The 25430-nt window shown below is 47.4% G+C and overlaps 1 protein-coding gene across 1 annotated transcript in view; it reads left to right on the top strand.

Moving 5' to 3' along the window:
- The window catches only part of TDG (thymine DNA glycosylase), a 214487-nt gene that overhangs the window by 78140 nt on the left and 110917 nt on the right, over window positions 1-25430 (top strand). The window contains exon 2 of the mRNA XM_086919167.1: window positions 15483-15745. Within this exon, the coding sequence (XP_086775293.1) occupies window positions 15483-15745 (263 nt within the window). The remainder of the gene's footprint in view (window positions 1-15482; window positions 15746-25430) is intronic.

Genomic DNA, 25430 nt, shown 5'->3' with positions numbered 1-25430 from the left:
CCAGGGGAGTGTAACGGATGGGGACAGATGTGCAATGGGGACCGTGAGCAGTGAAAATGGAAAGTGCAGTGTAAAATGCGATGTAGCAGATGTCATGTTACAGGAAAAAACATAAAGCAAAATAAACAGCAAGGCCTCTGGAGGAGGCAACAAACCCAGAGAACCCAACCCCCCACCACCCACACCAACCCCCAATTAGGCTGAGGAGCCAACCCCACCAGCCCAGGGAACCCCAACTGGGAATGGTGAAACTCTGTGACCAGGAAGGTATTTATCCCATGGAGGCATGGTTTCTCCCAGCGTACACCCCTGTCATAGAGACAGGGTGGCTAAGCCGTGGGTTATTGGGCCCGATGTACAAAACCAAATGATGTAGCAGGAAACCTAAAATGGGCACTAGCGGAGGCCATGAGAGAGGGGAGGTAAGGAGGAGGCTGGTACTGCAGGAGCGTTGAGTAACCCATAGCGAGCTCCAGGGCCCATGGGACAAAGAGCAGGAGCGCAACAGTGGAGAGAAGGGACACATGCAGTAACTGGGGCAGAGTGGAAATCGGCCATGGAAGGCAGCATTACTCGAGTACGCACAGGTTGCAAAGAAACACTAGCAGAGGCAGGAGTCAGTCATTATCACTCAGGTTGCCGTCGACAACAGCCTGGGAGCCGGATTGAGAAGAGCGTTGTGCCCGGTCATGTTTCTTTGCATAGGCCAATGCAGCCTTCAGCTCCGTGAAGATTGGCACTTTGGAGCCCTACCTGACACGCAGCTTAGCAGGTTACGCCAAGGAATGCTTTCTTTAGGCTAGAGCTAAAAAAGAGAAACGCACCTGCACGGGAGGGACACTGTGTTTCCCCAGGTAATTCAGTGTCATCCTTGCTGTCTTGCTCAGAAATAGGTAGGGAAATATGGTTCGGACACACAATCAATATCATGGGACAAAAAAACCGGCCCCAAATGGACGCGCACCCAGGTTGAGATGGTCGCGTATGCCCCTCTCTATACTGGGCAGGTTTTTAAATATTTAAAATGGTGTCCCTTCCTCGTCTTCTCTACCAACTACAGAATCACCCCTTTCATATTGCACTTTCCTGGTTCCGACAGCTAAACTCCAGGTTGAGCCGCTTTTTGTGGCACGACAGGCTGCTGGCGTGTCCCTCAGAACGCGCTTACAACCTTTTGTGGGGGTATAGCGACATCTCCAATCTTATCATGCGGCATTCCACCTTTAGGTTTGAAATGATTGGTGGTAGGGCATCAGCAACGACTCTGCATATCGAGTGGAGAAATGGCCGATGGGAGATTAGTTGCCACGCAGACTGTTCTATGCGCCGAGAGGAGCGCAAGCTGCCGCCGGGTGCCCGAGTTTTTCTTCTATGTGTGGACGAACACACTGTGTCGGTTGGGGTGGCTGCAGCGGTTGACGACTGAGACCCCACTCTGGCAGAGGGGCCTTATGCCAAAGTGAGTGCGTTAGCAGGAATTAATCAGTGGGAAGCTATTGGTATATCTGTTGGGCAACGTTATGCATGGCACTACAATAAAATCTTTTCAGGATCTCAGGATTGAATAAGACATGCCACATGTGCAGTTCTACAAATACCTGCAATTGAGACATGCCTTATCTCCATATATTTCACACCTAGACTCCTTTCCCGAATTCAACATTATCGAGGTGAAAGTCTTTATAGGGGACTTGGGCGATCATAAAACCGCAAATATAGACCAAACGTTAGTGACAAATCTTTCCATGACTTTAGATCCCCTGCGGGATTAATGGCAGACGGACTTGGGCCCCTTAGACATCGATGATTGGCGAGAAGCCCTGGAATCCACGAGATACGTGCCATTTGCCTTCAGTCTCAGGCTTATTCAGTTTAAATACCTGCAATGCATATATTGTACTAGGTATCGGCTTAAGAGGGCAGGGATGATGGACTCTCCCATGTGCCTATCTATGTGATGGAGAGAAGGGTACACTACTCCACACAACCTGGAGCTGTGCAGCCTTGTGCAGCCTTGGCCGGTTCTGGAGAGGGGTCATTCGCTGTCTATCTGAAGTATTAGGGTGGGTTGTACCTCATTCTCTTAGGCTTGTTCTTTTGCATATCACAGATGAGATAGGGGGCAATATTTACAAAAGGCTTCTACTGTTCTTGGGTCTCCCCATAGCTAAAAGGGATATTGCAAGGGCATGGAAGAATCCGTCTCCACCCAAATTGAGAGCTTGGAGTGCTGGTCTCGACTGGTGTATGAGTCAGGAACAACCTATTTTTAAAGCGAGAGGGTGTCCTCAGAAACATTAAAAATATGGAAACGGTGAGCAGATTTTAGGGTGCTTGTACTGGAGCCACCACCTCCGCATCCTGCGGTCGTGTGCCATAGGGCTGTTCCAAAGGACTTGAGGTATGTCGATGGGCGTGCAGGGCAAAAGCAGGGTTTTGTTTTACAGTATGCGACACAGTGCATTAAAATTTTTAGGGCTGTCGTTTACGGTCCCAAATGGTTTATTTTGTTGTGTTATAATTATATAATAGTCACCTGCTTGGTATTCAATTAATGGAAGATTGTAAGCAATAAAAACATACAAACACTAAATCCGCTGACAAAAAAGTTTTGAAAAAAAAAAGAAATAGGTAGGGAAGCTTCAGAGGCAGGGAAGCTGCTGCTCATACAGCTTGGTGTCTGGGATGGAACCGAAGGCTTATTAACACTTTTCCCAACTGTTAGTAATTCCTTCATCATGACAAAATGATTTATGTTGGACAACAATATGGACTGCTAACTATTTCAGTAAATTGCCATGCTTTTGTATGAATGGTGTTTTTTTTGTGCAACTCTGGAAAAAATATAGAAAAACAGCTGGGGCTTCGTGGCAAAATCCTTGGTGGGTACTGTTCTTTTAAAAAAAATGTTTTAACAATTGTTATTGCATTTTTCACAACATTTTACATGTTTCAGTCATAATTGGCACGGTTATTATAATTGCATGTTACATGTCTACTGGTTAACCAAAGGTGTGACACTATGCATGAGTAGCGGGGTCATCTGTTGATCTCCCCTTTGTGGCTGTGTAATGTCATGGTATGTCTTATTGTAGTTGCAATAGGAGCCATTCATCTGGAACAGTATCGGGTTTCGGAACTGCCGGTTTGTACAACTAACTAGGGGTGGGAATAGGGGGTAGGTGGGGCAAATTAGAGCTGCTTCATCTGTGTGTTTCAAGACATGGCAGGATTATGTTGTTGCATGTATTTGCAGGGGGAAGGAGGAATGGGGCTTTCCTAAAATGTGTCTCAGGCAAGTTTGGGTGCTGTGTTTGGGTCTCTACTTTTGTGGGGTATTGCCAGGTCCTATATTAACATGGTGCCTACAGGAAACTGTGCCGTCGTGAATATTTGGGGTGGGAGGGGTCTCGGATTTTGCCTCTTGGCTCGGGACTTTAGTTGTAGTTCCCTGGGGCAGCGGTTGCTGGGTGCTTACTGTATGGTAGGGGAATTGGTGTAGCAGTGTAGCCCACTATGTGAAAATGTTTCCTACGCACACCTTGTACCTCCTCCTGCCTGATTGCGTCCTCCTCTGCCGCGCCCCATTTACTAACTGCACCCGTCCAGGCTGCCAGTGGGTGTCCCTCTGGCGCTCTCCAGTACATTGTGATCCCTCTTTTCGCCAGTAGGAGGGCTAGGGAGGCAAAGCGAGTTTGAACTTTAAGGGTCTTTTGCCTGTGGAATATCCCAATCACTCTGGCCTCCCAGGTGTGAATGTCTACAAGTCCTGTTAGTTAATGCAGTTTGTTTATTCATTTATTTAATTGTAAGGTTTTATATAGTGCAGGCTAGACCCGGAGGTATCCGAGCGCTTTACATGAGTATCAGACCATTGTTGCAGGTTACATCGTTACAAAGGTTACACAGTTATTAGAGCATAGCTACCTAGTTACATGTTCAGTCGAGACAAACAATAAGGGCATATGCATAAGCGAAAAAGCAAAAAGAGTAGCGATTCAGGTGTGAGGGGGTAGGAGCAGGGGAAGTAGACAGCAAATGAAGAAGGGAAAAAGGAGGGGGAGGGTGAGAGACAGCATGAAAGAAGAGGGTGACGGGGGCACAAACCAGTAGGCGAGTCAAAGTTACTTCCAAAGTCCAGTAAGCTGTGATCCCAGGGTAAGAGGTATCATTCCCCCAACGCAGATGCAAGAGGCTCCCTTTACACAGTGGACTCTCTCAGAGGATTCTCTGAGACTCCAATGCCTACCTACTGGATCCTTCCCCAAAAAGGCAAGGGGCACCATACCATGCCTCAACTGTGAGTGTCTCCCTTAGCGCTGTGGACTATCTCAGAGGGATCACTGAGACTCCAGAGTATAAGTAGTTGGATCTTTCCCAACAAGGGGAGAAGGAGTGCTTAGTTAAAGAGCACAAGGAGCAGGGGGCTAGGGGTGTAGCAGCAAGGCGAGAGATTAAGGGGAAAGGGATGGGTGCAGGGGAAGTAGACAAAGAATGAAAGAGGGAAAGTGGTAGGGGAGGGTGAGAGAGAGCATGAAAAGAGGGGGGAGGGTGTTTTATCCGGTTGACTCTCTCAGAGTGGTCTCTAAGACTCCAAGGCCTACCTATTTTATCCTCCCCAACAAGGGGAGAGGGAGTGCTTTGGTAAGGGGCGCCATACCATGCCAAAGACGTGCAGGGTTCCCTTGACGCTGTGGACTCTCTCAGAGGGTTCACTGAGACTCCAGAGTAAGAATATTAGATCCTTCCCCCAAAAAGGGGAGAAGGAGAGCTTAGTCAAAGGGCAACAAGGGACAGGGGCTAGGAGAAGGGTCGATAGCATTGGTCACGGTGTTACAGGGAAGCGCCGACTGCCTCATCCTCCAACTCGCCCCAAGGTCAAGAGTGGTGAGAGGAGAGGTGAAAGGGACAGTTCCATCGTCTGCAGATCATCCCCATTCCCAGCATCAGTAGTGAGTGTTGTGCATTTGAAAATTTGGGCATGACTTAATGGGTGAAACAACTCTGCCTCTGCGATGAACTCACTGGTTGCTCTTGAACGTGGAGTGGAAAATTTGCTAACATTCGTGCCAAGAATTTTCAATTCTATTAAGGACAGGAGGCGAGGATTATGCTTACTCAATTTCTTTACTGATAAACACAGCAGCCAATCAAAATGCAGTAAAGAAAAACAACAACACTACCCAGAACACCAGGTAACCATAGAGTATGAGAAGGTATAAATAGGGTCATAGAGGTGAACACTTCCTCTTTCTTTGTCCATAGTCAATAATAAGAAAAATCAACATCAAGGTAACAGTCCATCAAAGGAGTCCCCCGGAGAGGTCATCGTCCGGCTGACGTGGAGAAGGAACTTCAAAGAACCAGAGGAACAGCAGGAGACCAATTAGGAGAAGAAAATCCCGGCACACCTCATTTAAGGCCGGAGCCTGAGGGAAAGAGACAGAAGCCGTAAAAACTGTTCCCCAAAAGTTGAACATAGTAACCATTACAGGGAGGGAAACATTTCATAAGGAAGAACCAGAGTTATACATTATAAAAAGCCAGATGCATTTATAAAGACAATCATGAAATAAGGGTGGGATAATCCTCGCCTCCTGTCCTTAATAGAATTGAAAATTCTTGGCACGAATGTTAGCAAATTTTCCATTCTATGGCAGGACGGAGGCTCCGATTATGCTTGTTTAAAGCTTCGCCACCACAACAGATGCTACATCAAGAATAGGCTTAAAGTAATAAGTCTTAAACACAGTTTCAGAAGACCAATCTGCAGCCTTCATGATGTCTTGAAGGCTGGCACCCATGGAGAAAGCTTTAGAAGCCATGGCTCCTCTAGCAGAATGAGCACCAAACAGAGAAATGTCAATGCCCGCTTCATGCATGAGCCACCGTAGCCAACGTGCCAAGGTAGCCGGAGTCACCGGTTTGTAAGGTTTCTGCAATGCAATAAGCAATTGGCCATGTAAATCATGCCGAAAAGGTGCTGTACTTACCTCATAATCTTTAATACACTGAACCACACATAATTGAGGATTGTGGGGAAAAGAAGGGTAAGACACAGAAGGCGAATTACACTTAGTCCTTCTTGAAATAACAAAGGTAACACCTTCAGGAGAAAAAGAACGACCGGCGAGATCTAAGGCCCGCACATCAGAAACTCGTTTGCAAGAGACCAAGCACAAAAGCATAGTGAGCTTGGCTGACAGTTGTTTGCGTGTCAAAAGAATGTTGGAAGGCCAGGCTGACAGAAAACGCAAAACAACCGAGACATCCCAAAGGGCTACATATTTGGGACAAGGAGGTTTTTCCATCCGGATGCCCCTTAACAACTTAGAGATCAGGGGATGTTCCCCCACTGGTTTACCATCAAAAGGCGCATGGCCTGCAGAAAGTGCCGAACGGAAGTTATTAACCGTTCTGTAGGCTAGCCCAGAGGATGCCAAGGACGCCAGAAAATTAAGAACTAAAGAAATATCCGCTGAAACGGGATCCACTGACCGCTGTGAGCACCAATCACACCAGCGTTTCCAACATGATGCATAACGCTTGTGTGTGTTGGGTGCCCAAGCCTCATTGATAAATCTGGTAGTGTCGCTCGATAAGCCCTGGATTTGCCAGCGTCCCCCGAAATTCTCCCTGCTACCAGAAGGAGTTGACCGGAGAGCACCAGTGGGTGAGGTTCGCAAAGCGGATCCAACAGGAGGTTCCACATGTGAGGAAGAAGAAGCGGCGTTGAGCAGCTCATCTCCAGAAGAACTGGAAACCATGCTTGAGCCCTCCAAAGAGGGGAGATTAGAATCAATTCCGATAAGAATAGACGTGCTCGGGCCAGCACCCGGGGAATCATGAGGAATGGCGGGAATGCATAACACAGTTGGCGAGGCCACTTCTGGAGAAATGCGTCCGTGGCAAACGCCTCCGGATCCGGACGCCAGCTGTAGAATCGGGGAAGCTGGGTGTTGAGGCGGGAGGCAAAAAGATCCAGATGACAAGTCCCCCAAAAGCGGGACAGCTTGCGGAACACACGAGGGTGGAGTCTCCAATCGCTGAAATCTCTCAGGTGACGAGAGTTCCAGTCCGCGATCAGATTGCGAGAACCCGGAAGGTATTCTGCAATAATCGTGATCTTGCGCTCGAGACAAAGGTGCCAAAAATCCTTTGCAATCTCCGAGAGAAGCTTGGATCTGGTACCCCCCAGTTTGTTCACATAACGAACCGCCGAAACATTGTCCATTCGGAGAAGAATGCAACAATTCGTCTTCTGAGGGGAGAGGCACCGAATCGCAAAGGAGCCCGCTAGCAGCTCTAGGCAATTGATGTGAAGGGTCAATTCCTCCGGAGACCAACGACCCCCGGTTGATACTGATCCGCAACGGGCTCCCCAGCCCCAAAGGCTGGCATCGGACTCTATCACAACATCGGGAGTCCTCCCAAACAGAGCCCGGCCGTTCCAGGAATCCATGTGGTCCAACCACCACCTCATTTCCGTTTTGGCGTCCTCCGAGAGGAGGATGTGATCTGAATAACGAAGACCCTTCTGCAAATGACGGATTTTGAGGCGCTGAAGAGCCCGATAATGTAGAGGTCCTGGAAAGATCGCTTGGATTGAAGACGATAAGAGACCTACAATCCTGGCTATTGACCTGAGCGAGACCGTCTGTTGAGCAAGAAACGATCTCAAGTCCCTCTTGATGGACCTTATCTTCTGACCTGGCAGAAGAAGCTGACAAGAGACCGAGTCTATCTGAAAACCCAGGAAAGACATAGATTGGGATGGAGAAAAGTCGGACTTCAGGGGATTGATAAGAAAACCCAAGGATTGCAGAAGGTCTATGGTCCAGTGCAAGTGAGACTGCAGAAGAACAGGACATTGAGCCAAAAGGAGAATGTCGTCTAGATAGACAATAAGACGCACTCCGCGAGACCGCAACGACTCCATCACTGGACGAAGGAGCTTTGTGAAGCACCACGGTGCGGAGGACAGGCCGAAAGGAAGTACCTTGTACTCGTACCACCTGCCCATCCATTGGAACTGAAGGAATCTGCGATGCGGAGCGTAAATCGGAATTGAAAGATAAGCATCTTTTAGGTCGAGACGTACCATCCAATCTCCTTCTTGAAGAAGATCTCGCAGAAGATGGATGCCCTCCATCTTGAAATGGCGATAAACGACATTGCCGTTGAAGTCCTTTAAATTGAGGACCAAACGAGATCCTCCCCCTTTTTTCTCCACGAGAAAAATTGTGCTGACGAAGCCTTGGGGATGAGGAGAGGTAAGAGTGATGGCTCCCTTTGTTAAAAGAGAGGAGACTTCCGCGGAGATGAAGTTCTGATCTTGTTGGGAAAAAACAAGAGGGCGAGGCCGAAGATCTTGGTGAGGGCGAGAGTAAAATTCTATTTTGTACCCTTTCACCGTCTCCAGAATCCAGGCATCGTTTGAGATCAAACGCCAATTGTCGAGAAAAAACTGAATCCTGCCCCCCAAAATTACATTTGATGCTGAAATCAAGCTCACCTGATGGGGAAGAGTCCTGACGTCCTCCATAACCTCCTGAGTATCCACCTTTGCCTGGTTGACCTCTATTCCTCTTAGAGGGGTAGAAGGAAGACTTGTTTGCAGAATATTGCTGTTGACCACGTTGGGACTTGTTCCCTCGCTGGGGAGCATTGTCGGAACCACGGCCGAACGAACGCCCCCTTCGTCCGGCCCTGCCGAAAACCGGCCGAAAAGCCCTTTTTAAATTAGACTGGGCTTTGTCAAGGCCACTAAAGGTGGAAACAAAGTTTGACAACTCCTTTAGGAAGGGGGTACCAAAAAGTAAACCTTGGGCCATAGGGCCCGACTCCGAAGAGGCCAAATCCGTAAGCCTTGGGTCTAGTTTCATGAGGATAGAGCGCCGGCGCTCAGTGGACAAGGCACAATTTGCGTTGCCAAGCATACAGATTGCCCGCTGAGACCAACCGACCAGAGCATCGGGGTCAATAATGGAACCAGTTTCTTTGGCTTGGAAGGCCAAGTTCAAAATTTTTGTAAGAGGGCCCAAGAGATCCAAAAGTTTGTCTTGACACAAACGCCACGATCTATCAAGGCCTTTGGTAGGGTCTTTAGAATATTTCTTCATGTACGTTATCATTGTAGGATCCACATCAGGAGTAGCGGACAACTTGTTTGGTAAATCAGGACGTGGGCACTCAGAACGCAAACGCGCTCTCACATCCTTGTCATAGGAATGACGGACGTGGGACTGAATGTAATCAGCCACCTCTGGGGCAGGCATCCAAGAAGAAGAATTGGGATGGATAATATCAGCGGGATTGAAATTTAACAATTGCGGGGAAGAAGGCGCGTCAACAAAATGCTCCTTACGTGATTTTTTGGAAGGAGGAGGCTTTGTAGTCTCGGAGGAAGAAGATGAGGAAGTATCGTCATCCGAGTCAGACGGAGGGTCAGGACGAAAGGACTCCTTGCGCTTCTTTGAAGAAGGAGCAGAAAGGGTTTTCGCAAGTTTTTGAAAATGGCTGGAATGTGAAGTTTTGGGCGATTTTTTGGAACGCCCTGAGGCAGGAGGGACCCAGCCATGCTGCGCAGCATAGTCTGACAGATGTTTTTTCAGAGGCGCGATAGCTTGAGAAAGCGCCTGGCCCATGAATTCATCAAAAGAAGTAGAGGATTCCTCCTCCTCATAATATTCATAACCTTCTTCTTCACAGTAATCTGCCATGGCGACAATGTCTACCAGAAAAAATGCCCAGTGAAGGTTAAGTTGAAAGAGGCAAAGCCAAACAGTTTGGGGGAGTGGTACCCCTAGCACAAGTCTGATAACACAGATAAAATCTGTGAAAAATACAATGATTTGAATGTGGAGGGAGCAGACCTGCACAATGTCAATATTATAAAAGACAAAAAAATTTTTACACAAAAAATATTTTCCCACTCCAGGCAAAGCCTAGTCAAAATTTTACAACCCCAAAACTTTCATTAGTTTGAGGGCGTCAAGGAGCTCAAGCGGCAGCAAGAAGGGCGCAGTGAATTTAGTCACCAAATCGAAGCTGAGGCGCAGGCGGCGTCTGAGAGAAATACACGCTCGAAGACGTGTAAACAAACCAGCGCGCATGCGCGAACAGCCGCTGCCGCCTAGAAGAGTTGCGCGGAAGACGCGCGTCTCTTCAGCCCCGCTTTCGCTCCACACAAAAAAACCCGGGTTAAGAGATAACCCTGTCGGGAGGTGTCGCCCACGCTCCCCAAGCACCGGCACAGAAGCCGAGTAAATTCGAAGACTCGTCAACAACGCACTTAGAAAAACGGAGCGCAAAGCGGCAAGTAATACTAAAAATAGCTTTAACAATAAACCATACAAGGTATTAATGAAGCACTAAGCTAAAATCAAAACACAATAGAAGCGAGTAATGTAAAAGCACTTAACTGGCTGCGAAGCAGCAAAGAAAGAGGGAGTGTTCACCTCTATGACCCTATTTATACTTTCTCATACTCTATGGCAGAGGTCTTCAAACTTTTGAAGTTTGAGCCCCCCCAGCTGAATTTTTTTAAATGTCGGGCCCCCCCCCCACCACCTGACAGAAATGTCTTGGAATCTGGTACACTACATAATCGATCGCCACCCACATATCCCGGGCCATATCCGGCAAATAATGTTCAAAACAATGAGTGTTTCCTCCTTCTACATGAATTTCCTCACTACCACTCACCAACAATGCACCTCATTTCTCTATAGCACCTTTCTGGCAAACATATAATTTTTTTTATAGTGCTACTCATAGTTTCATCATACTCAGGGGCATATGTACAAGCCCCTATAGACACCACACCGTTACTTTTTAAGACATTGTGGTGGTGATGGGGCATTTACGTATTTACATGACAGTTAAGCCACTTAACTTGGCACAACGCTGCCTTGTAAATAAGGCCCTCTTTCAAACTATGCTTAGCGTGAAAGGGTGGGCAGTGGGTGTTGCAGTGGGCGTTCCACTGCAACAGGCACTGATTTTGATGTTGCGCCCTATTTACAAGGGCAGCGTAAAAGTGAGGCAGCGTTAAAATTAAGAACAGGGAAAACCTGGTCTTAAGCTGGCAAAACTATGAGAAATGCATTATTACTCCTCATTTTTGATTCATCCATGTGTGCTGCCTTGTGCAGCACACATGGAAAAAGCAAAATGCCTTGTATTTGTACTCTTTAAAAAAAAATTCCATTTTTTGATTTCTGTGTGTTCTGCATTACTGATACTCCATCACATCATCCTGGCTGCTCTGATGTGGACAGCACCACAGGTGACCAACTCATAGCAACTCGGCATCAGCTTCCATGAGCCAAGCTCCACTCCCCACAGAAACTCAAAGTTATCTGTAATGAAAGCAACTGTAGCCCACAAGGCTCTGCCACCATACAAAATCAGGTAGGAGGCTCATTTACAACCAAAACTTTAGTGAATTCCGACAAGGGAAGATCATGTATTAAAACATTTACCTACTAAATAACTTCCAGTCAGGTTTCTATAATCGTTTCTATGATGGACACAATCCCAAAACTGTAATGGTCAATATTGTGAATGATGCTCACCAGACACTTAACACATTAGAGACATGATGCCAGTGTCTTAAGACTCTCAGAGGTGTGTTTCACATTCTGTATGAAATCCTTTTGAGCACTCTCCACAAGATTGCCAACTGTGTAATTATTTTTTGTTTCTGGCGCACAATTGATGTCAGTTTGTGAAAGTACCAGCAATATAACAGCAACACCAAATATGTATCGATAAAGACAGCACATAAAATAACTTGTTACAATTTTAACGTGATAATTTGCCTCGGAAAATAGGGGCTTAATAATTTGGCTGTCAGGCATGTTGAAATGGGCACAGCCTGATAATGTATTATTGCTTTGTTTAGATAGGAAAAAACAACAAAGGGCTACTTCAAACAAGAAAAAATAACTGATTAAAGCAATCCTTTTCATCCGGGGAAAACCAAATGTGCATCTTTTATTCACTAAAATACAAATTTGCTGGGTCGCCTACAGCTGAGCACTTCCTGTTCAGGCTAGTTGGATTAGGAGCCATTTACTTCAGCTCCAGACTGACTCTCGTCTCTTGCATGAAATGCCCTTTCCCATAGCATTAAGCAATCACTGCATAAGAATGTCTCACGGGCAGAAAGACGACCGTCTCAGCACTATTTGGGCTGCATAATTACGGTATATCACACACATCCTATCATGACCGAGAGGGCTGCGAGGACCTCCCGCCAGTATATGCATAGCCATGAGAAAAGTAAAAGGCCAGCAACCTCCTTCCCACACCCTTCACACCTAGTAGTGTTCATGAGGAGTTCGAATGTTGTCAGGAGACAACTACAGTTACCAGGGGCCTGGGCTGGGGCAGGGGCTTAGGCTGAGGGAGGAAATAAATATCGGAAAGCACTGCAAATGTTAGCGCGTTAGTACGCTACAATGAACCTAGTCACATAGCTCAGGACAGTACTGTAACTGCAATTTATATGCAGTTACGGAGAAGTATTTTTAACATGCAATTGATCACAACAGTTAATACATTACCCTCTCCCAGGCACTTATTGATTATTCATCATGATCACTGGGCAGAAGTGTTCGGAAGGTGGCTCTGGGTCACGGTTGCTTTAGATTTTACTTCTCTACCGCAGATGGCTGTATCAGCAGCTCTTAGCCTGGCCTGCAGCCCTGCACTGCCTAAAGCAAATGCAATATTTGTAATCCTCTATACTGGCGCTAAAAACGGGGCAGCATTGCGGCAAGGTTAGAAGGAGCAGGAGCTCTACAGAACTTCAAAAAGCGCGGCGGCAGGAAGTCAATTAACTTTACCAGTGGGCACTGACTGCAGTGACGTCAGTTTAAGTTCGACGCCACCTGTCTGCCCGGGCTTTAAAAGACCTTTTTCTTTCTAATGAGTCTTTAATGGTTTTCACCCCTTCTTCGGGCCCCTGCAGCTCCACTCTGCAGTTTGTTTCTTCAATCAGTGGAGGACAAAGGTGAGATTTACCGAGGAGCGTGCGCCCCCCCTGAGACGGTGTCGAGCCCCCCCAGGGGGGCGCGCCCCACAGATTGAAGAACTCTGCTCTATGGTTACCTGGTGTTCTGGGTAGTGTTGTTGTTTTTCTTTACTGCATTTTGATTGGCTGCTGTGTTTATCAGTAAAGAAATTGAGTAAGCATAATCGGAGCCTCCGTCCTGCCATAGAATTTACATCTTAGCGCATCTCTCCCTGTCCTTACTTTTGGCTCAACAAAGACATTTATTCTGGGCCCTATAGTGCCCTTCTACATTCTCATGTTGCGGTGCTAATGTTGTTCACATTTTGCCTGGAATGGGGTGTTCAGGACAGTGTGTCTTGTCTGTTGATTACTGGGGGGTGCATAAAGATAAAAAAACTCCTCGTGGCGGCTGCTGCTCCGCCCCTCCTCCCAGCCTACGTGGTTCATTCTGGTAAGGCCTCCATTTCGGTCACGATGGCTGCCATCTTAAGATCAGGCTAGCCGAGGCGAGTCTCTGCTTAGCTGGGGGGCGCCAACAACCCTCTTCTCCGTTACCTCCCAGCGCGTGAGCTGTTGGAAATCTCACTGGCTGTCAAGCCAACCCTTCACCCTGCAACGGCGCCGAAGATGGCCCTCAATCCCCCGCAGTCTCCGTATCCCGGGCTGCTCACCTACAAACCTTTACAGGTCTCGGGTTTTCCTTCCGGGATCGCTCCGTCTCCAATTGGCCACCTTTTGTGCAGCCGGGTTGCTTCTTGTAGCAGCCGCGGGGTCCGGAAGGCGTGCGCATACGCTCAGGATGCTCCGATTCACTTTCTGGTTTTAGCTCAGCTTAGCTCCCACGGCATACCTCTCACAACCGGGGAGATGTGTCCCCTGTATTAAGACTGTATCGTGAGGCAGAGCCAAAACATGTGTTTAAATGTTGCATCAGGGGTTTGACATCTTGGGCATAGAAATCGTGTGTCTGGGTAAAGGTGGGTACTGTTCTTAACTGCTACTATCCCTTGAGTGCTTAGGGTACTGCTGCTTAGCAAGTGGTGAGTGAAGCAATTTCAAAGATGTATTTCTTGAAACAGAAGTTAATCAATTCAAAGAGAGCACACTCCAAAGTTCAGTGAGGTCATGGAGATTCATATGTCCCAAAAATCATCCATTATCGTACAATTAATTATTATTATTTTTTTTTAAATACGTCGACAGCCAACTCGTTCCATCCTTTTAAATACTATTTAACTCTTTGAGGGCAAAAACATCGGAGGTTCTTTTAGGGTAACGTTCACCATCCATACTGTGTTTCAATGGTCAGAGTAATTTTGGTGGTTTGCCTCATGATGATGTCGCTGCTTTTGACTTTATAGTAAATTAATCAGTTTTTTCTAATTCTCTCACCACGTGCTGCTTGGCGTAGGCCTCCCCTATTCTTACACTGTGTATATACGTTTCTTATATCCTAATGTGTGAATAGTCCAACTTTTCATCATCTTCATATTTTTTTAGTGAAGAAAAAAGGCCTCCAGTAACTTTTATATTTAATGCAATCAACATTTGCTCTTTGGTTGTGGCTCCCATGAAGCTATTAATGTCGACCCTATAGTTTAACCTTGACCAATCTTCAATGTGACTGCTTCAGTGGATGTTTTCAGGTAGTTTGGGTAAAAATAAAACTATCAATTTGCTTTATGAGCCACTCATCTTAAGTTTCGATGATGCTTCTGCATTGAAAATGAATCCTTGATAGTCTACACATATTAATGGCAACATAAAGCTCTAAACTCAACCTGGATTTGATGAGCCCCTGCAAGTCACACCTAGTAGGAACATTTTTAACGATCTTAGAAATAAATGTAAAAGGTCTAAATAGTTGACGAAATTGGTTTTGTAAATGAAATGCAAATACTGTTCGATTAGGATGTGGCTATATTACAAAGCACGGTTGTGTACCTGCTTTTGCCTTCGAAGACGGATTGCATAATGTGAATATCTGATGCAAATTATTGATGACTGTGCAGTGAAAAATTCATGTTGGTTAGTGACTGTGCTGGAAATATTGACCTCCTCCATATGGTAGATGTAATCAAGAGACCATTTGATCTGAGGCAGAGATAGTTTGTGAGGGTGAAGGAAACCAGGTTGTAAATAAAACAATAGGGGTATGACTCCTCTCCGCCTTACACTGCATGGCAGATGTTGGTCATTCTTTTATTACTGTTTTCTTTTGGAATCTCATGTTTTGAATGTATCCCTCCATATAAATAATGCATTTACAAGCTAAATTTGATTTGCAAGCATTAGCGGTGGAGCAGGGAATGTCCAAATGTTGGCTGACACAAAATGTATACTTGTATGTGGAAAAAAGTGCCACTGTTATTCCACACTCACTGTCATAAGGATGTACAGAATAATAACCTCTAAAAGACCTATTTTGCTCAAATATAAAACCATTATTTTCTTTTAGGTATTATCCTCTTCAGCCAGCTCCACCCTATTTTACATTCCCATTCCATCAAATGATGAATCCTGCTTCAAGCATGGAAACTATGAGCGAGCAGCAGCCTCTACACACTGTGACGGGCGTCCCAGCTCACGAGTACCAAACCCTCTCTGCTGCTCCTGGTTATGAGCACCAAACTCTTCAGACCCTCACTTCTGTTCCGGCATACGAGCAGCAGTCTATGATGGGACTCCTAACATCCGACATAAAGCAAGAACTAGAAGAAGGTATAGTGCTAATGTGAGCCTCTGTCCCCAAGCTTGCTCAGGTGGTTTGTTGAAGTTTGATTGAGATGATTTACTGCTCCTAGACCTAGTACATCTCATGTAGGACTTCTTTGACATATCAATGACTTGTGGTGAATGGCCTGTTCATAGATGATCTTGTTAGGATGAGTCCTCTATCCTGGCAAGACAATGAGCATGCATTTCCACCTTGATGATAGCCAACCTAATTATTCATAATTCTAGCAATATGTTTCTAAACAATGATAAAGCTGAAACTAATTGTTGCATCCTTCTCTTCACTGCTTCTGATATTTATTCATATGGTCTCTTCGTTTTTCAGTTCTAAACAAGAGCCTTCAGTAGTGGCCAGGACTGCCTTCAGAGCTGTTTTAAGAAGTCTTCCTATGAAACCACAACTTTTACACAAGGAGTCTTTATATAATACATGTGTGACATTTCACTTCTCCATTACAGGGCTGAACCTGACCCATTTTGGTCTTTTTGTCCTAGCTTATGAACTCATTACTCCTCTTCCTTGATTTTCCAGCTCTTTTGAGTTCATTGTTTCTAAATTATATATTGGTGGTACTTTTTCAGGGGATGCCAGGGTTGTTTGGGAGTACTGGGCTCTAATTATGACATTCTGAGTCTTATACCTCCCAACCAACATTCTTTTGTGTTAGGTTAGTGTTGAGGACCCTAGCTTCCTTTCTACCAAAAGTAGCCCTTCTGTTTTATGTTGAGCAGGCTGTCGCCTGTACAGCATTCTTTGCTCCTCCTCGTCCCTCTAAAGAGGAAGAGAGACTTCATCGGTTGGACACTAAGGGGGCACTAAACCTTTATATTGATTGAACAAAAGAACATTCAGTGTACTATCTGCTCTATTTAGGAGCACAGAAGGGCAAGGCATTGCAAAAACGAACGGTGTTCCGATAGGTTGTTCTCTGCATATTATCTGCTATGCACTGGCTCAGAAGCAACACTCTGAAGGCTTACTGGCTCATTCCACCAAGGCCCAAGGCCAAAGCTGCTACCACTGCAGGTCAGGTGGCTACATGAGTGACCGAATATGCTTACAAAGCACTACTGACTCAACAGTCCATTCCGGTAGGTGGCCATTTTAAGTGCTCAGTCCTGCAGGAATTTTCGTTCTGAGCCAGTTCACAGACCTACTACCTTGGGTGGTAGTGCTGTGATATCTTGTCACTAGGTGAGGCATCTGCTCCTATAAGTATGTACCAGAAAAACAAATTACTTACCTTTGTAATGAACTTTCCGGTGGATACTTTAGCTAACTACAGATTCTTCACCAATCCTCCCACTTCATCGTTCTGTTAACTGGTCTCTTTTTCCATCTAAAAAGGTCCCAATCCAGAGATCTGTACACTGGTCTTTCCAATCAGCTGTTGGGCTCTGCATTTGAAGGCACGGGCAGCATGGAAAGTAACTGACATCAGCACTTGTGGGTGGTGCTCATATGTAGCTCCGGTTGTCACATCCGGAGTGGAACTATTTCTATGTGGAACTGCACAAAACCACCTACCGGCGTGCAGGGAATACTTCTCTAAAGTTTCCAGGTCCCATTTGCTGCCTGGGAAGTATTCATAAGGTACGAAGTCTATGGTTGAAGTTTACGCTAGAAAGATTGTTACTAAAGGTAAATAACACCTTCTTATGAAACAGCAGCGGAAAAAGGATTATTTGGGCGAAAGGGCTTATTTTAGAGTGTACCCAATCTAGCCCTGGTTCAGAAGCTGTCCTGGCAGCATTGTAACAGCTGCTGCTGCTGCTGCATGGTGCAAGCCCTAAATGTGAGTGGCAAGAGTAGAGACTTGAATATACCAGTTTTCTCAAATCCATATCTTAGTGCAAAATGTTCTGTTGCAAGCACTGAAATTATATATTGTAGCAAATGATTCTAAATGTGGGAATTAAAAATGTCCTAGTAACCATGACGTAAAGTTTCAATTCTATTAAGGACGCGGAGGCGAGGATTATGCTGTACTGAGTGGAGAAGTGTGGCTCAATGATTAGAGCGGCAGACCCTGATGCAGAGGTCTAGCCCGGGACCAGGGATCAATTCCCCACCTCGGCGGGTCTTGGGCTCAAAATTCCACGGACATGATAATTCTCGCCTCGGTGCCTATTCCAATCATGGAGTCCCATTCTGCAACTCTGGGTAATAGCTTGCTTAATCTCCACAACAGCCCCCACAACGCTAAGGATGCCTGGCCTCCACCTTGGGGGTGCCCAGGAGTGGACGCCTCACAGGGAAAGCCAGGATGGGTTCCACAGCTGTATTCGTACAAGCGCCTTGAGACCCTTGCGGGTGAGTAGTGCGCTATACAAGTATCAATTTACATTTTACTTTCTTTTATTACTACAAAAAACTTAGCACTCCCATGGTCCTTCAGGCAGTCCGCAATGTCCATCAATCAGCTCTCCATTACTCCCGAAGGCGTGTGCTTCCTGAGTTATCCTCCTCTTTCGAGACTGCAGCCAGAACCAATATTCAAACCATCACTCATTTTTGGATCCATCAAACACTCAAAGAAAGAAACCAGAGGCCATGACTCTGTTTCCCGTAATGAAAACACAGAAGCAAGAAAAACCAACCAACATTCGTTAGAGCCCTGGGCGGGGATAATCCTCGCCTCCGCGTCCTTAATAGAATTGAAACTTTCTCTCATCATTACTAGGACATTTTTCATTCTATGTCAGGACCGGAGGCAAGGATTATGCTCGTTCAAGCTTATCCACCACCAGTGAGGCCATATCAATGACTGGTTTGAAATAAAATCTCTTGAACATAGTCCGATGACTAGTCAGCCGCTTCCAAAATGTCCTCCAACCTGGCTCCCAGGGAGAAGGCTTTGGAAGCCATGGCCCCTCGCACTGAATGGGTGCTGAACTGCGAGACGTTTATGCCCGTTTCCTGCATCACTCATCTGACCCAGCGCGCAATAGTCGGTGGTGTAACCGCTTTGAAGGGCTTTCGTACGGAAATAAACAATTGCTGCTCGCCCGGCGGCCGTGTCTCTTCAGTCATGCTCTCATATTCCTTAAGACATCTGACCACGCACAACTTAGGAGAGTGGTCGAAAGCTGGATAGGAGATGATCCTGGAATCTGATTTCGTCCTACGGACAACATGAAAAGTAACCCCTTGAGGGGTGTAGACTCGGCTCGAGATATCCAGAGCCCGAACATCGGAGACTCTACGGCAGGAGATCAAGCACACGAGCATTTCTAGCTTTGCTGAGAGCTCCTTTCTTGACAAGAATCTATTGGCCTGCCAGGACCTAAACAAACAAAGAACCTTGTTGACGTCCCAAAGAGATGAATATCTAGGCTCTGGGGGAAGCATCAGACGGATACCTCACAACAACTTGCATACCATAGTATGTTCCCTGACAGGATGACCCTTAATCGGCAAATGTCCGGCTGAAATCGCTGAACGATGAGAATTAATCGTTTTGTAAGCCAAACCGTGGGCCGCCAGGGAAGCCAAGAAATTGAGAATGGCTACCACCTCGCACTCCATGGGATTATGGTTGTTCCGTACACACCAACCGATCCATCTAGCCCAGGCTGACCAGTACCGTTTGTTGGTGCTATCTGCCCACGCTGCTCTCTGCACTCATTGAGCGTCTTGCGATAGGCCACCGATTCTCAAGCGATGCCTGAAATCCGGCAGGCCACAAGAGGCATTCTTCCTTGCTGGAGGAGCGGGTGAGGGAGACCTTGAGAGTCCTTCAGGAGAAAAGGATCTCTGGGTAGACAGATTGGAGAATCCCAGTTAAGTTCCAAAAGAACCGAAAACCACACTTGAGACCTCCAATACGGAGTTATCAGGACCACCCACGCCCTCTGCCTGCGGATCTGAGCCGTGAGTCTCATGAGCATCGCGAAAGGGGGAAAGGCACAGCCTACGTCCACTGACCAGTCCTGCAGAAAGGCTTCCGTCGCTGCTGCTAGGTGTCCGGCTTCAAACTGTAAATTTTTGGACGCTTGTAGTCCAACCTGGACGCAAAAAGGTCCACTGAGAACGGTCCCTATGTGCTGTTCAACCATCTGGAAAACCCGAGGTTGAAGCTGCCACAAACTCATGTCCGTCCAAGTCCTGGAATGTCTGTCCGCCACTACATTGGACGTTCCGGGGAGGTACTCCGCCGTCACAGAGATATTGTGGGCAAGACAAAAGGTCCACAAATCCCTGGCCAAGTCCCCTAGAGTCTTGGAGTTCATGCCTCAGGTGGGTGATATAAATCACCGCCGAGACATTGTCCATCTTCAGTAGGACATTGCATGAGGCTCTGCTCTTGGTGCAACACCGAATGGCGAAGGAACCAGCCATCAATTCCAGACAATTGATATGCAATTGGCTTTCCGCGTCAGACCACTTTCCTCCGGAAGAGGAGTCCCCGCATCGAGCCCCCTAGCCTAGTTTGCTGACATCTGACTCTATGACCAAGTCTGGCTCGCAACAAAAAATGGCTCTGCTGTTCCAGACCTCCATATGTTCAAGCCGCCAATGCATTTCTTTACGCACCTCGTCCGTGAGGGGAACCTGATCCGCATATTGGAGTGTCCTTCGCGGAGATGGGCGGCCTTCTGGCGATGCAAAGCCCTGTAGTGGAGCGGCCCTGGAAAAATAGCCTGTATCGACGAGGGCAAGAGACCCACTACTTTGGCTATCTGGCGAAGCGAGGTGGAGGTTCGTGCAAGAGTGCGCCTGAGTTCTCTGCCTATCTTGACAATCTTCCGGGGGGGGGCTCGGGGTACGTGCCACCGAATCGATGGTGAACCCTAGCCCTAGAAAGGTTATCTGCCTGAACGGAACCAAAAGAGACTTCCTGTCGTTGATGACCAACCCCAAGTGTTGCAACAAATCTGACGTTTTCCTGAGACAGTCTGCCAACCTCAAGGGTCACTGCTCCAGGAGCAAGATATCGTCTAAATAGACGATGATCCGCAGGCCCCTCGCCCGGAGCGTTTCCACAACCGGTTTGAGAACCTTCGTGAAACACCACGGGGCGGAGAGTTCGAAGGGCATATTCGTGAACTTGTGAACTTGACCATTCCAAAGAAATTGCAGAAACCGTCTGTGTGGGGAATAGACCGGTACGGTCGGGTACGTGTCCTTCAGGTCCAAACTTACCATCCTATCGTTGGGTTGAAAGAAGTCGCGGAGAAGATGGATACACTCCATCTTGAAATGGTGGTAAACCAGCCACTGACTTAACTCCTTCAGAATTATGACAGGACGGTGGCCGCCGTCCGACTTGTCCACCACGAAAATATTGCTGATAAAACCATGTGGGTGTAAGGAGGTGGGAACTATTGCTCCTTTCCGCAAGATATTGGCCACTTCCTTGTGTATAAGGGCGGCTGTGTCTCGAGCGAAAACCAGCGGTCTGGGCTGAACCTCCTGAGAGGGAGTCCCATAAAACTCTATCTGAAACCCTTTTACAGTCTGTAACACCCAGGCGTCTGAAGTAATAGTTCTGCAGTTGCCTTCGAAAAGAGCCAATCTGCCCCCCACCTTGGGTAGCCGTGAAGGAGAAAGTCACCTGTTGCGGCAATCTGTTGGCCTCGGCCGCTGCTTCCTCGACCTCTGCCGCCGCGGCTGGACTGGAAGAACTTCTTTCGTCCTGAATCTGTTGTCTTTTTGCCACCCCTCTGAGTGCCTTGTGTGAAGAACTTGCCGGCCGAGCGTCCTCTGCCACGACCGGCACTGACAAAAACACGTGGGTTGAAAACCCTCTTAAGCGGACTGTGCCTTGTTGAGGGAGGTGAACGTTGAGACGAATTTCGTCAACTCCTTAATGAAAGGATCACCGAATAAGCCGCCTTGGGCCACCGAGCCCGCCTCCGAAGAGGCCAAATGCAGAGTTTGGGATCCACCTTCAGTAAGAAGGAGCGCAATTTACATTTCCCAATTAGACTATAGCCCGTTGGGCTATATTTGATATAGGGTCCGGGGACATGGTCGCACCTGACGCCTTTGCTTCTTCCGCCAATTATAAAATCTTCGTCAGAAGCTCGGCCGTATCCAGGAGCTTATCCTGGCAGTTCTTCCAGGAACGGTCTATGCCCTTCTTTGGGTCTTGGACATACTTTTGTAAGAAGGTTGCCATTTTGGAATCTACCTCCGGTGTCGTGGCCACCTTGCCCAGGAGGGCTGGTCTAGGGCATTCTGCCCTAAGGCAGGCCCTAACCTCCTTCTCAAGGGGCTTGCGGAGTCTACTGGCCACGAACGCAGACACCTTTCCGGAGGGGGTCCAGGCCGAGGACCTGGGGTGGACCAAATCTTTCGGGACCAGCATGTCTGAAGGCACTTCAGGTTGTGAAGAGGGCTCTGAGGAGGGAGCAGGAGGGCACCAGGGAGCAGACGGGCCTGCCTCATCCAGGGAATCCCCAGCCGAATCATCGTCGTCATCTTCGTGAATGAACTGGGGTTCCTCCGGCGTTTCAGGGATGAGTTCTTGCTCCAGGTGCTGAGATTTCACCAGAAACGCTGACTTTAAGCGTTCATACACATCTGGTGTAGTGGCCAATTTGCGCTTTCCCGCGCGTTGGGTCTGCTCACCTTGCGTGGCCTGAATGGCATAAGCATATTTCATTATGCGACGTTCAAAGGGTCTCCTCTTCCTGATACTCTGCTGCCATTGCAGTATAATGGCCCCTATGTGACACAGAGCATGCTTTAATAAAAGCCCAATGCCAAAAAGGCAGACGTTTAATAGGCTCGAAGTGCTGAGTTTATTACCGCCCGGCAGCTGGTCAGACAAAGTGGGGCGACTCACCCTTAATTCACTGGGTGTCAGGTAGGTCTGGGCCCGCCTCTACCACAGCAAGCAAGCGGCAGTTTGTATATAATCACGCTTGTAAGTTGCCTCACGGTAATTAGGCTGACCCGATCCGGTGTTCAGCTGTGGCAATTAATGAAAAATTCCGACCTGCAGGCAGGTGTCAGGGTTCCACAGACCTTATGATGCAAGAGGCGCTGAGAAAACTCCAGAGACTCGCGGGCGCGTTTAAACTCGATGGTCCATGCCTCAAAAGCGGCACGGATCATCAAGTTTACACCCCCTCCCCCCCAATCGTCCCCCCCACCCCAAGACCGGGCAAGCACTGCAATGAAACCGGGGCAACGGGCATAGCTGTTCCGACGTTTCTCCCCCGACCCCGGTTGAAAACCAACATCAAGCACTCGGCGCAAAGAAAAGTAGAATGGCAATATTTATTTATTTTTTTGTTATTTATTTGTGTGTTTCATAAAGCGCGCAGCTACCCCAACGGGGTGTCCCGTCGATAATAGAACAGGCAATAGATGGGCGCAGACAGGTGCTTAGGAACCAAAGAGGGAGGTTTTGAGAGATTTGCGAAACTCAAGCTCTGACCGGCTCAAGCGGAGGGACAGCGGAAGCTTATTTCAACGCTGTGAGGCACAGACTTCAAAAGTTTTACCTCCCATTCGGGATCTTTTGAATCTGGGACTCACAAGCAGAACTTGAGAGTTGGAACGCAAAGTTCTGGAATTGCAGTAAGGACGTAGAGTGGACTTAAGGTGAGCGGGTCCTATACCCTTCGCGGCTCGATAGGCCAGTGTCAAAGCTTTTAACTTGATTCTTTTCGAGATGGATGCCAATGTAATTTGTGGAGGTAAGGGGATATGTGATGCCGCCGCATTTTGGACAGTCTGAAGCTTATGACACAGACCTGCTGTAAGGCCCAGGTATAAAGCGTTGGCATAGTCCAGATCGGAGGTTATCAGGGCATGGGCTATGGTTTTGCAATTCTCACTGGGCAGATAATTTATCCGTTTATTTATGGTTCTGATCTTTGAAAAGCAGGCTGCCGCAACTGTTTGAACCTGGGAACCAAAGGAAAGCTGGTTGTCCCATTGGACCCCTAGATTCCTGATCGAATCCTTAGGTGCAGGGGCCTCACTCAAATCTTCCAGCCACCAGAGATTAGATTCCAGAGGGGACGACAGATTAAAAAACAAAACTTCAGTCTTTTCTGCATTTAGTCTCCGAGAGTTCCGGTTCATCAATTTTGCTATGTTCCTGGGGCATGACTTCAGGAGATCAAATGTCGTGGATGAGGGCTCATCAAAAGAAAAGAGGAGCTGAACACCATCAGCATAAGAGGTAGATTTAATACCAGCCTGTGCAATCATTTCAGCTAAAGGGGTAAAATACACATTAAAAAGGAGCGGGCTCAGTGATGAGCCCTGAGGGACTCCCCATTTAAGTGGCCTAGCTAAAGAGGTGGGTTTCAAAGAGGGGGGAGGCGAGAGGACACTATTAACCACTCAAGAAGGTGGAAGGTCCAGTAGCAGCTTAGTGTCCGTACTGAGTACTAGAGAGTCAAATCAAAAAAGGGGGTTGCTGCACTGTTCCTAGAGAAAGAAGAGGTGGGGGGATTTCTTGCTGGCGTGACCAAGGGGGGGATATTAATGATACCCTGGGGCATCCATTATGTTGGATGTATTTGCCTCACACACCCCGAGGAGTGTCATGCTTCATCATCGGCGGTTGCTCCTCGTCGGGGAGGCGGTGCAATCCCCGACGGGCACACCTCAGAGAGGGGCTCTTTGGCGGAGATCTTTTTCCAACTGCCTATTGGTGAAGTGGGGGTATGTGGGCAGGGTGGTGTATACCTATGGTAAGGTGGCTAAAATGTAACAAGGGGTACCGGAATGGACTTTATTCTGGGGGTCCCCTGGCTACGGTTAAAAGGTGAAGTTAGTTCCCTAGGTGTCAACCTATTATGTTGTGTGACCCTAGAAGATACTAGTGGTGCATGTGGTCAACATGTTTCTCGCTAATGGTATATTTACCGCGATTCTTCAGGACCAAAGTGAAAACAACAACATGCTCGTATCATATGTGTTGTAATGTTACCTTAGTGGATCCTCCTATGCCTATGTATAGAGAAAGGATAAGGAAACAGTAATTAAACAACAAATGCCAGTCACAATATTGCCAGGAAGAAAATATACTAACATGCTGGTGGTATTGAAAGTGATTATACTCATCCACCGCATGCCGAGTGTATTGAGCGTGCAATGTCCAGCTGTGAAGCGCACGCAATAACTAGAACTGTGACTAGGACCGTGGACAGTGAGGGTGATGGTTTAAAAACAGGAGTGTAGAAATACAAAGTTAAAAATGCAGCAGTATTAATCTCAATGCCTGCCTGTAGCATGTCAGGTATTGGGCAGGGCTTTTGTGAACACCACACGGTAGCTTAATAGGCATAGCAGCACACTTCCACTGTGATCTGAATAAACCATTAAAATAAGCATGTTTAGATTCCCCTACTCACCTAATGATCATATCCTAGAGGCCACATGAGTGTTCGGCAGGGCTGAACTACAGCGCTGAGCCCAAGGTGTGGCTGGAGTAGGGATAGGGAAAAACGCGGTAAAGTAAAATGTATCCCTGCATGTGTAAGGCTCAAAACCTGTAATAGCGGTAATTGCTCCCCCTGTGCCAGGCGCTAAACGCACTCACCTGAAGTCTGCTGTGTCCGGGTGTAGTGACCTACCCATCCCCGCCGAGCTCGAGTAGATGTTTGAGCTCGGCGGCGGGGATTATTTCAACAACACCGGCAAGTCAGCGTGACACGTTGAGTAACCGCCCCCTGCCCAAGGTCACGTGTACGTTCCCGA

The sequence above is a fragment of the Lissotriton vulgaris genome, chromosome 1_1 (genome assembly GCF_964263255.1).
Source record: "Lissotriton vulgaris chromosome 1_1, aLisVul1.2, whole genome shotgun sequence".
NCBI classification, from domain to species: Eukaryota; Metazoa; Chordata; class Amphibia; order Caudata; family Salamandridae; genus Lissotriton; species Lissotriton vulgaris.
Note: the sequence above shows the minus strand (reverse complement) of the source record. Positions and strands in the feature narration are given on the sequence as shown.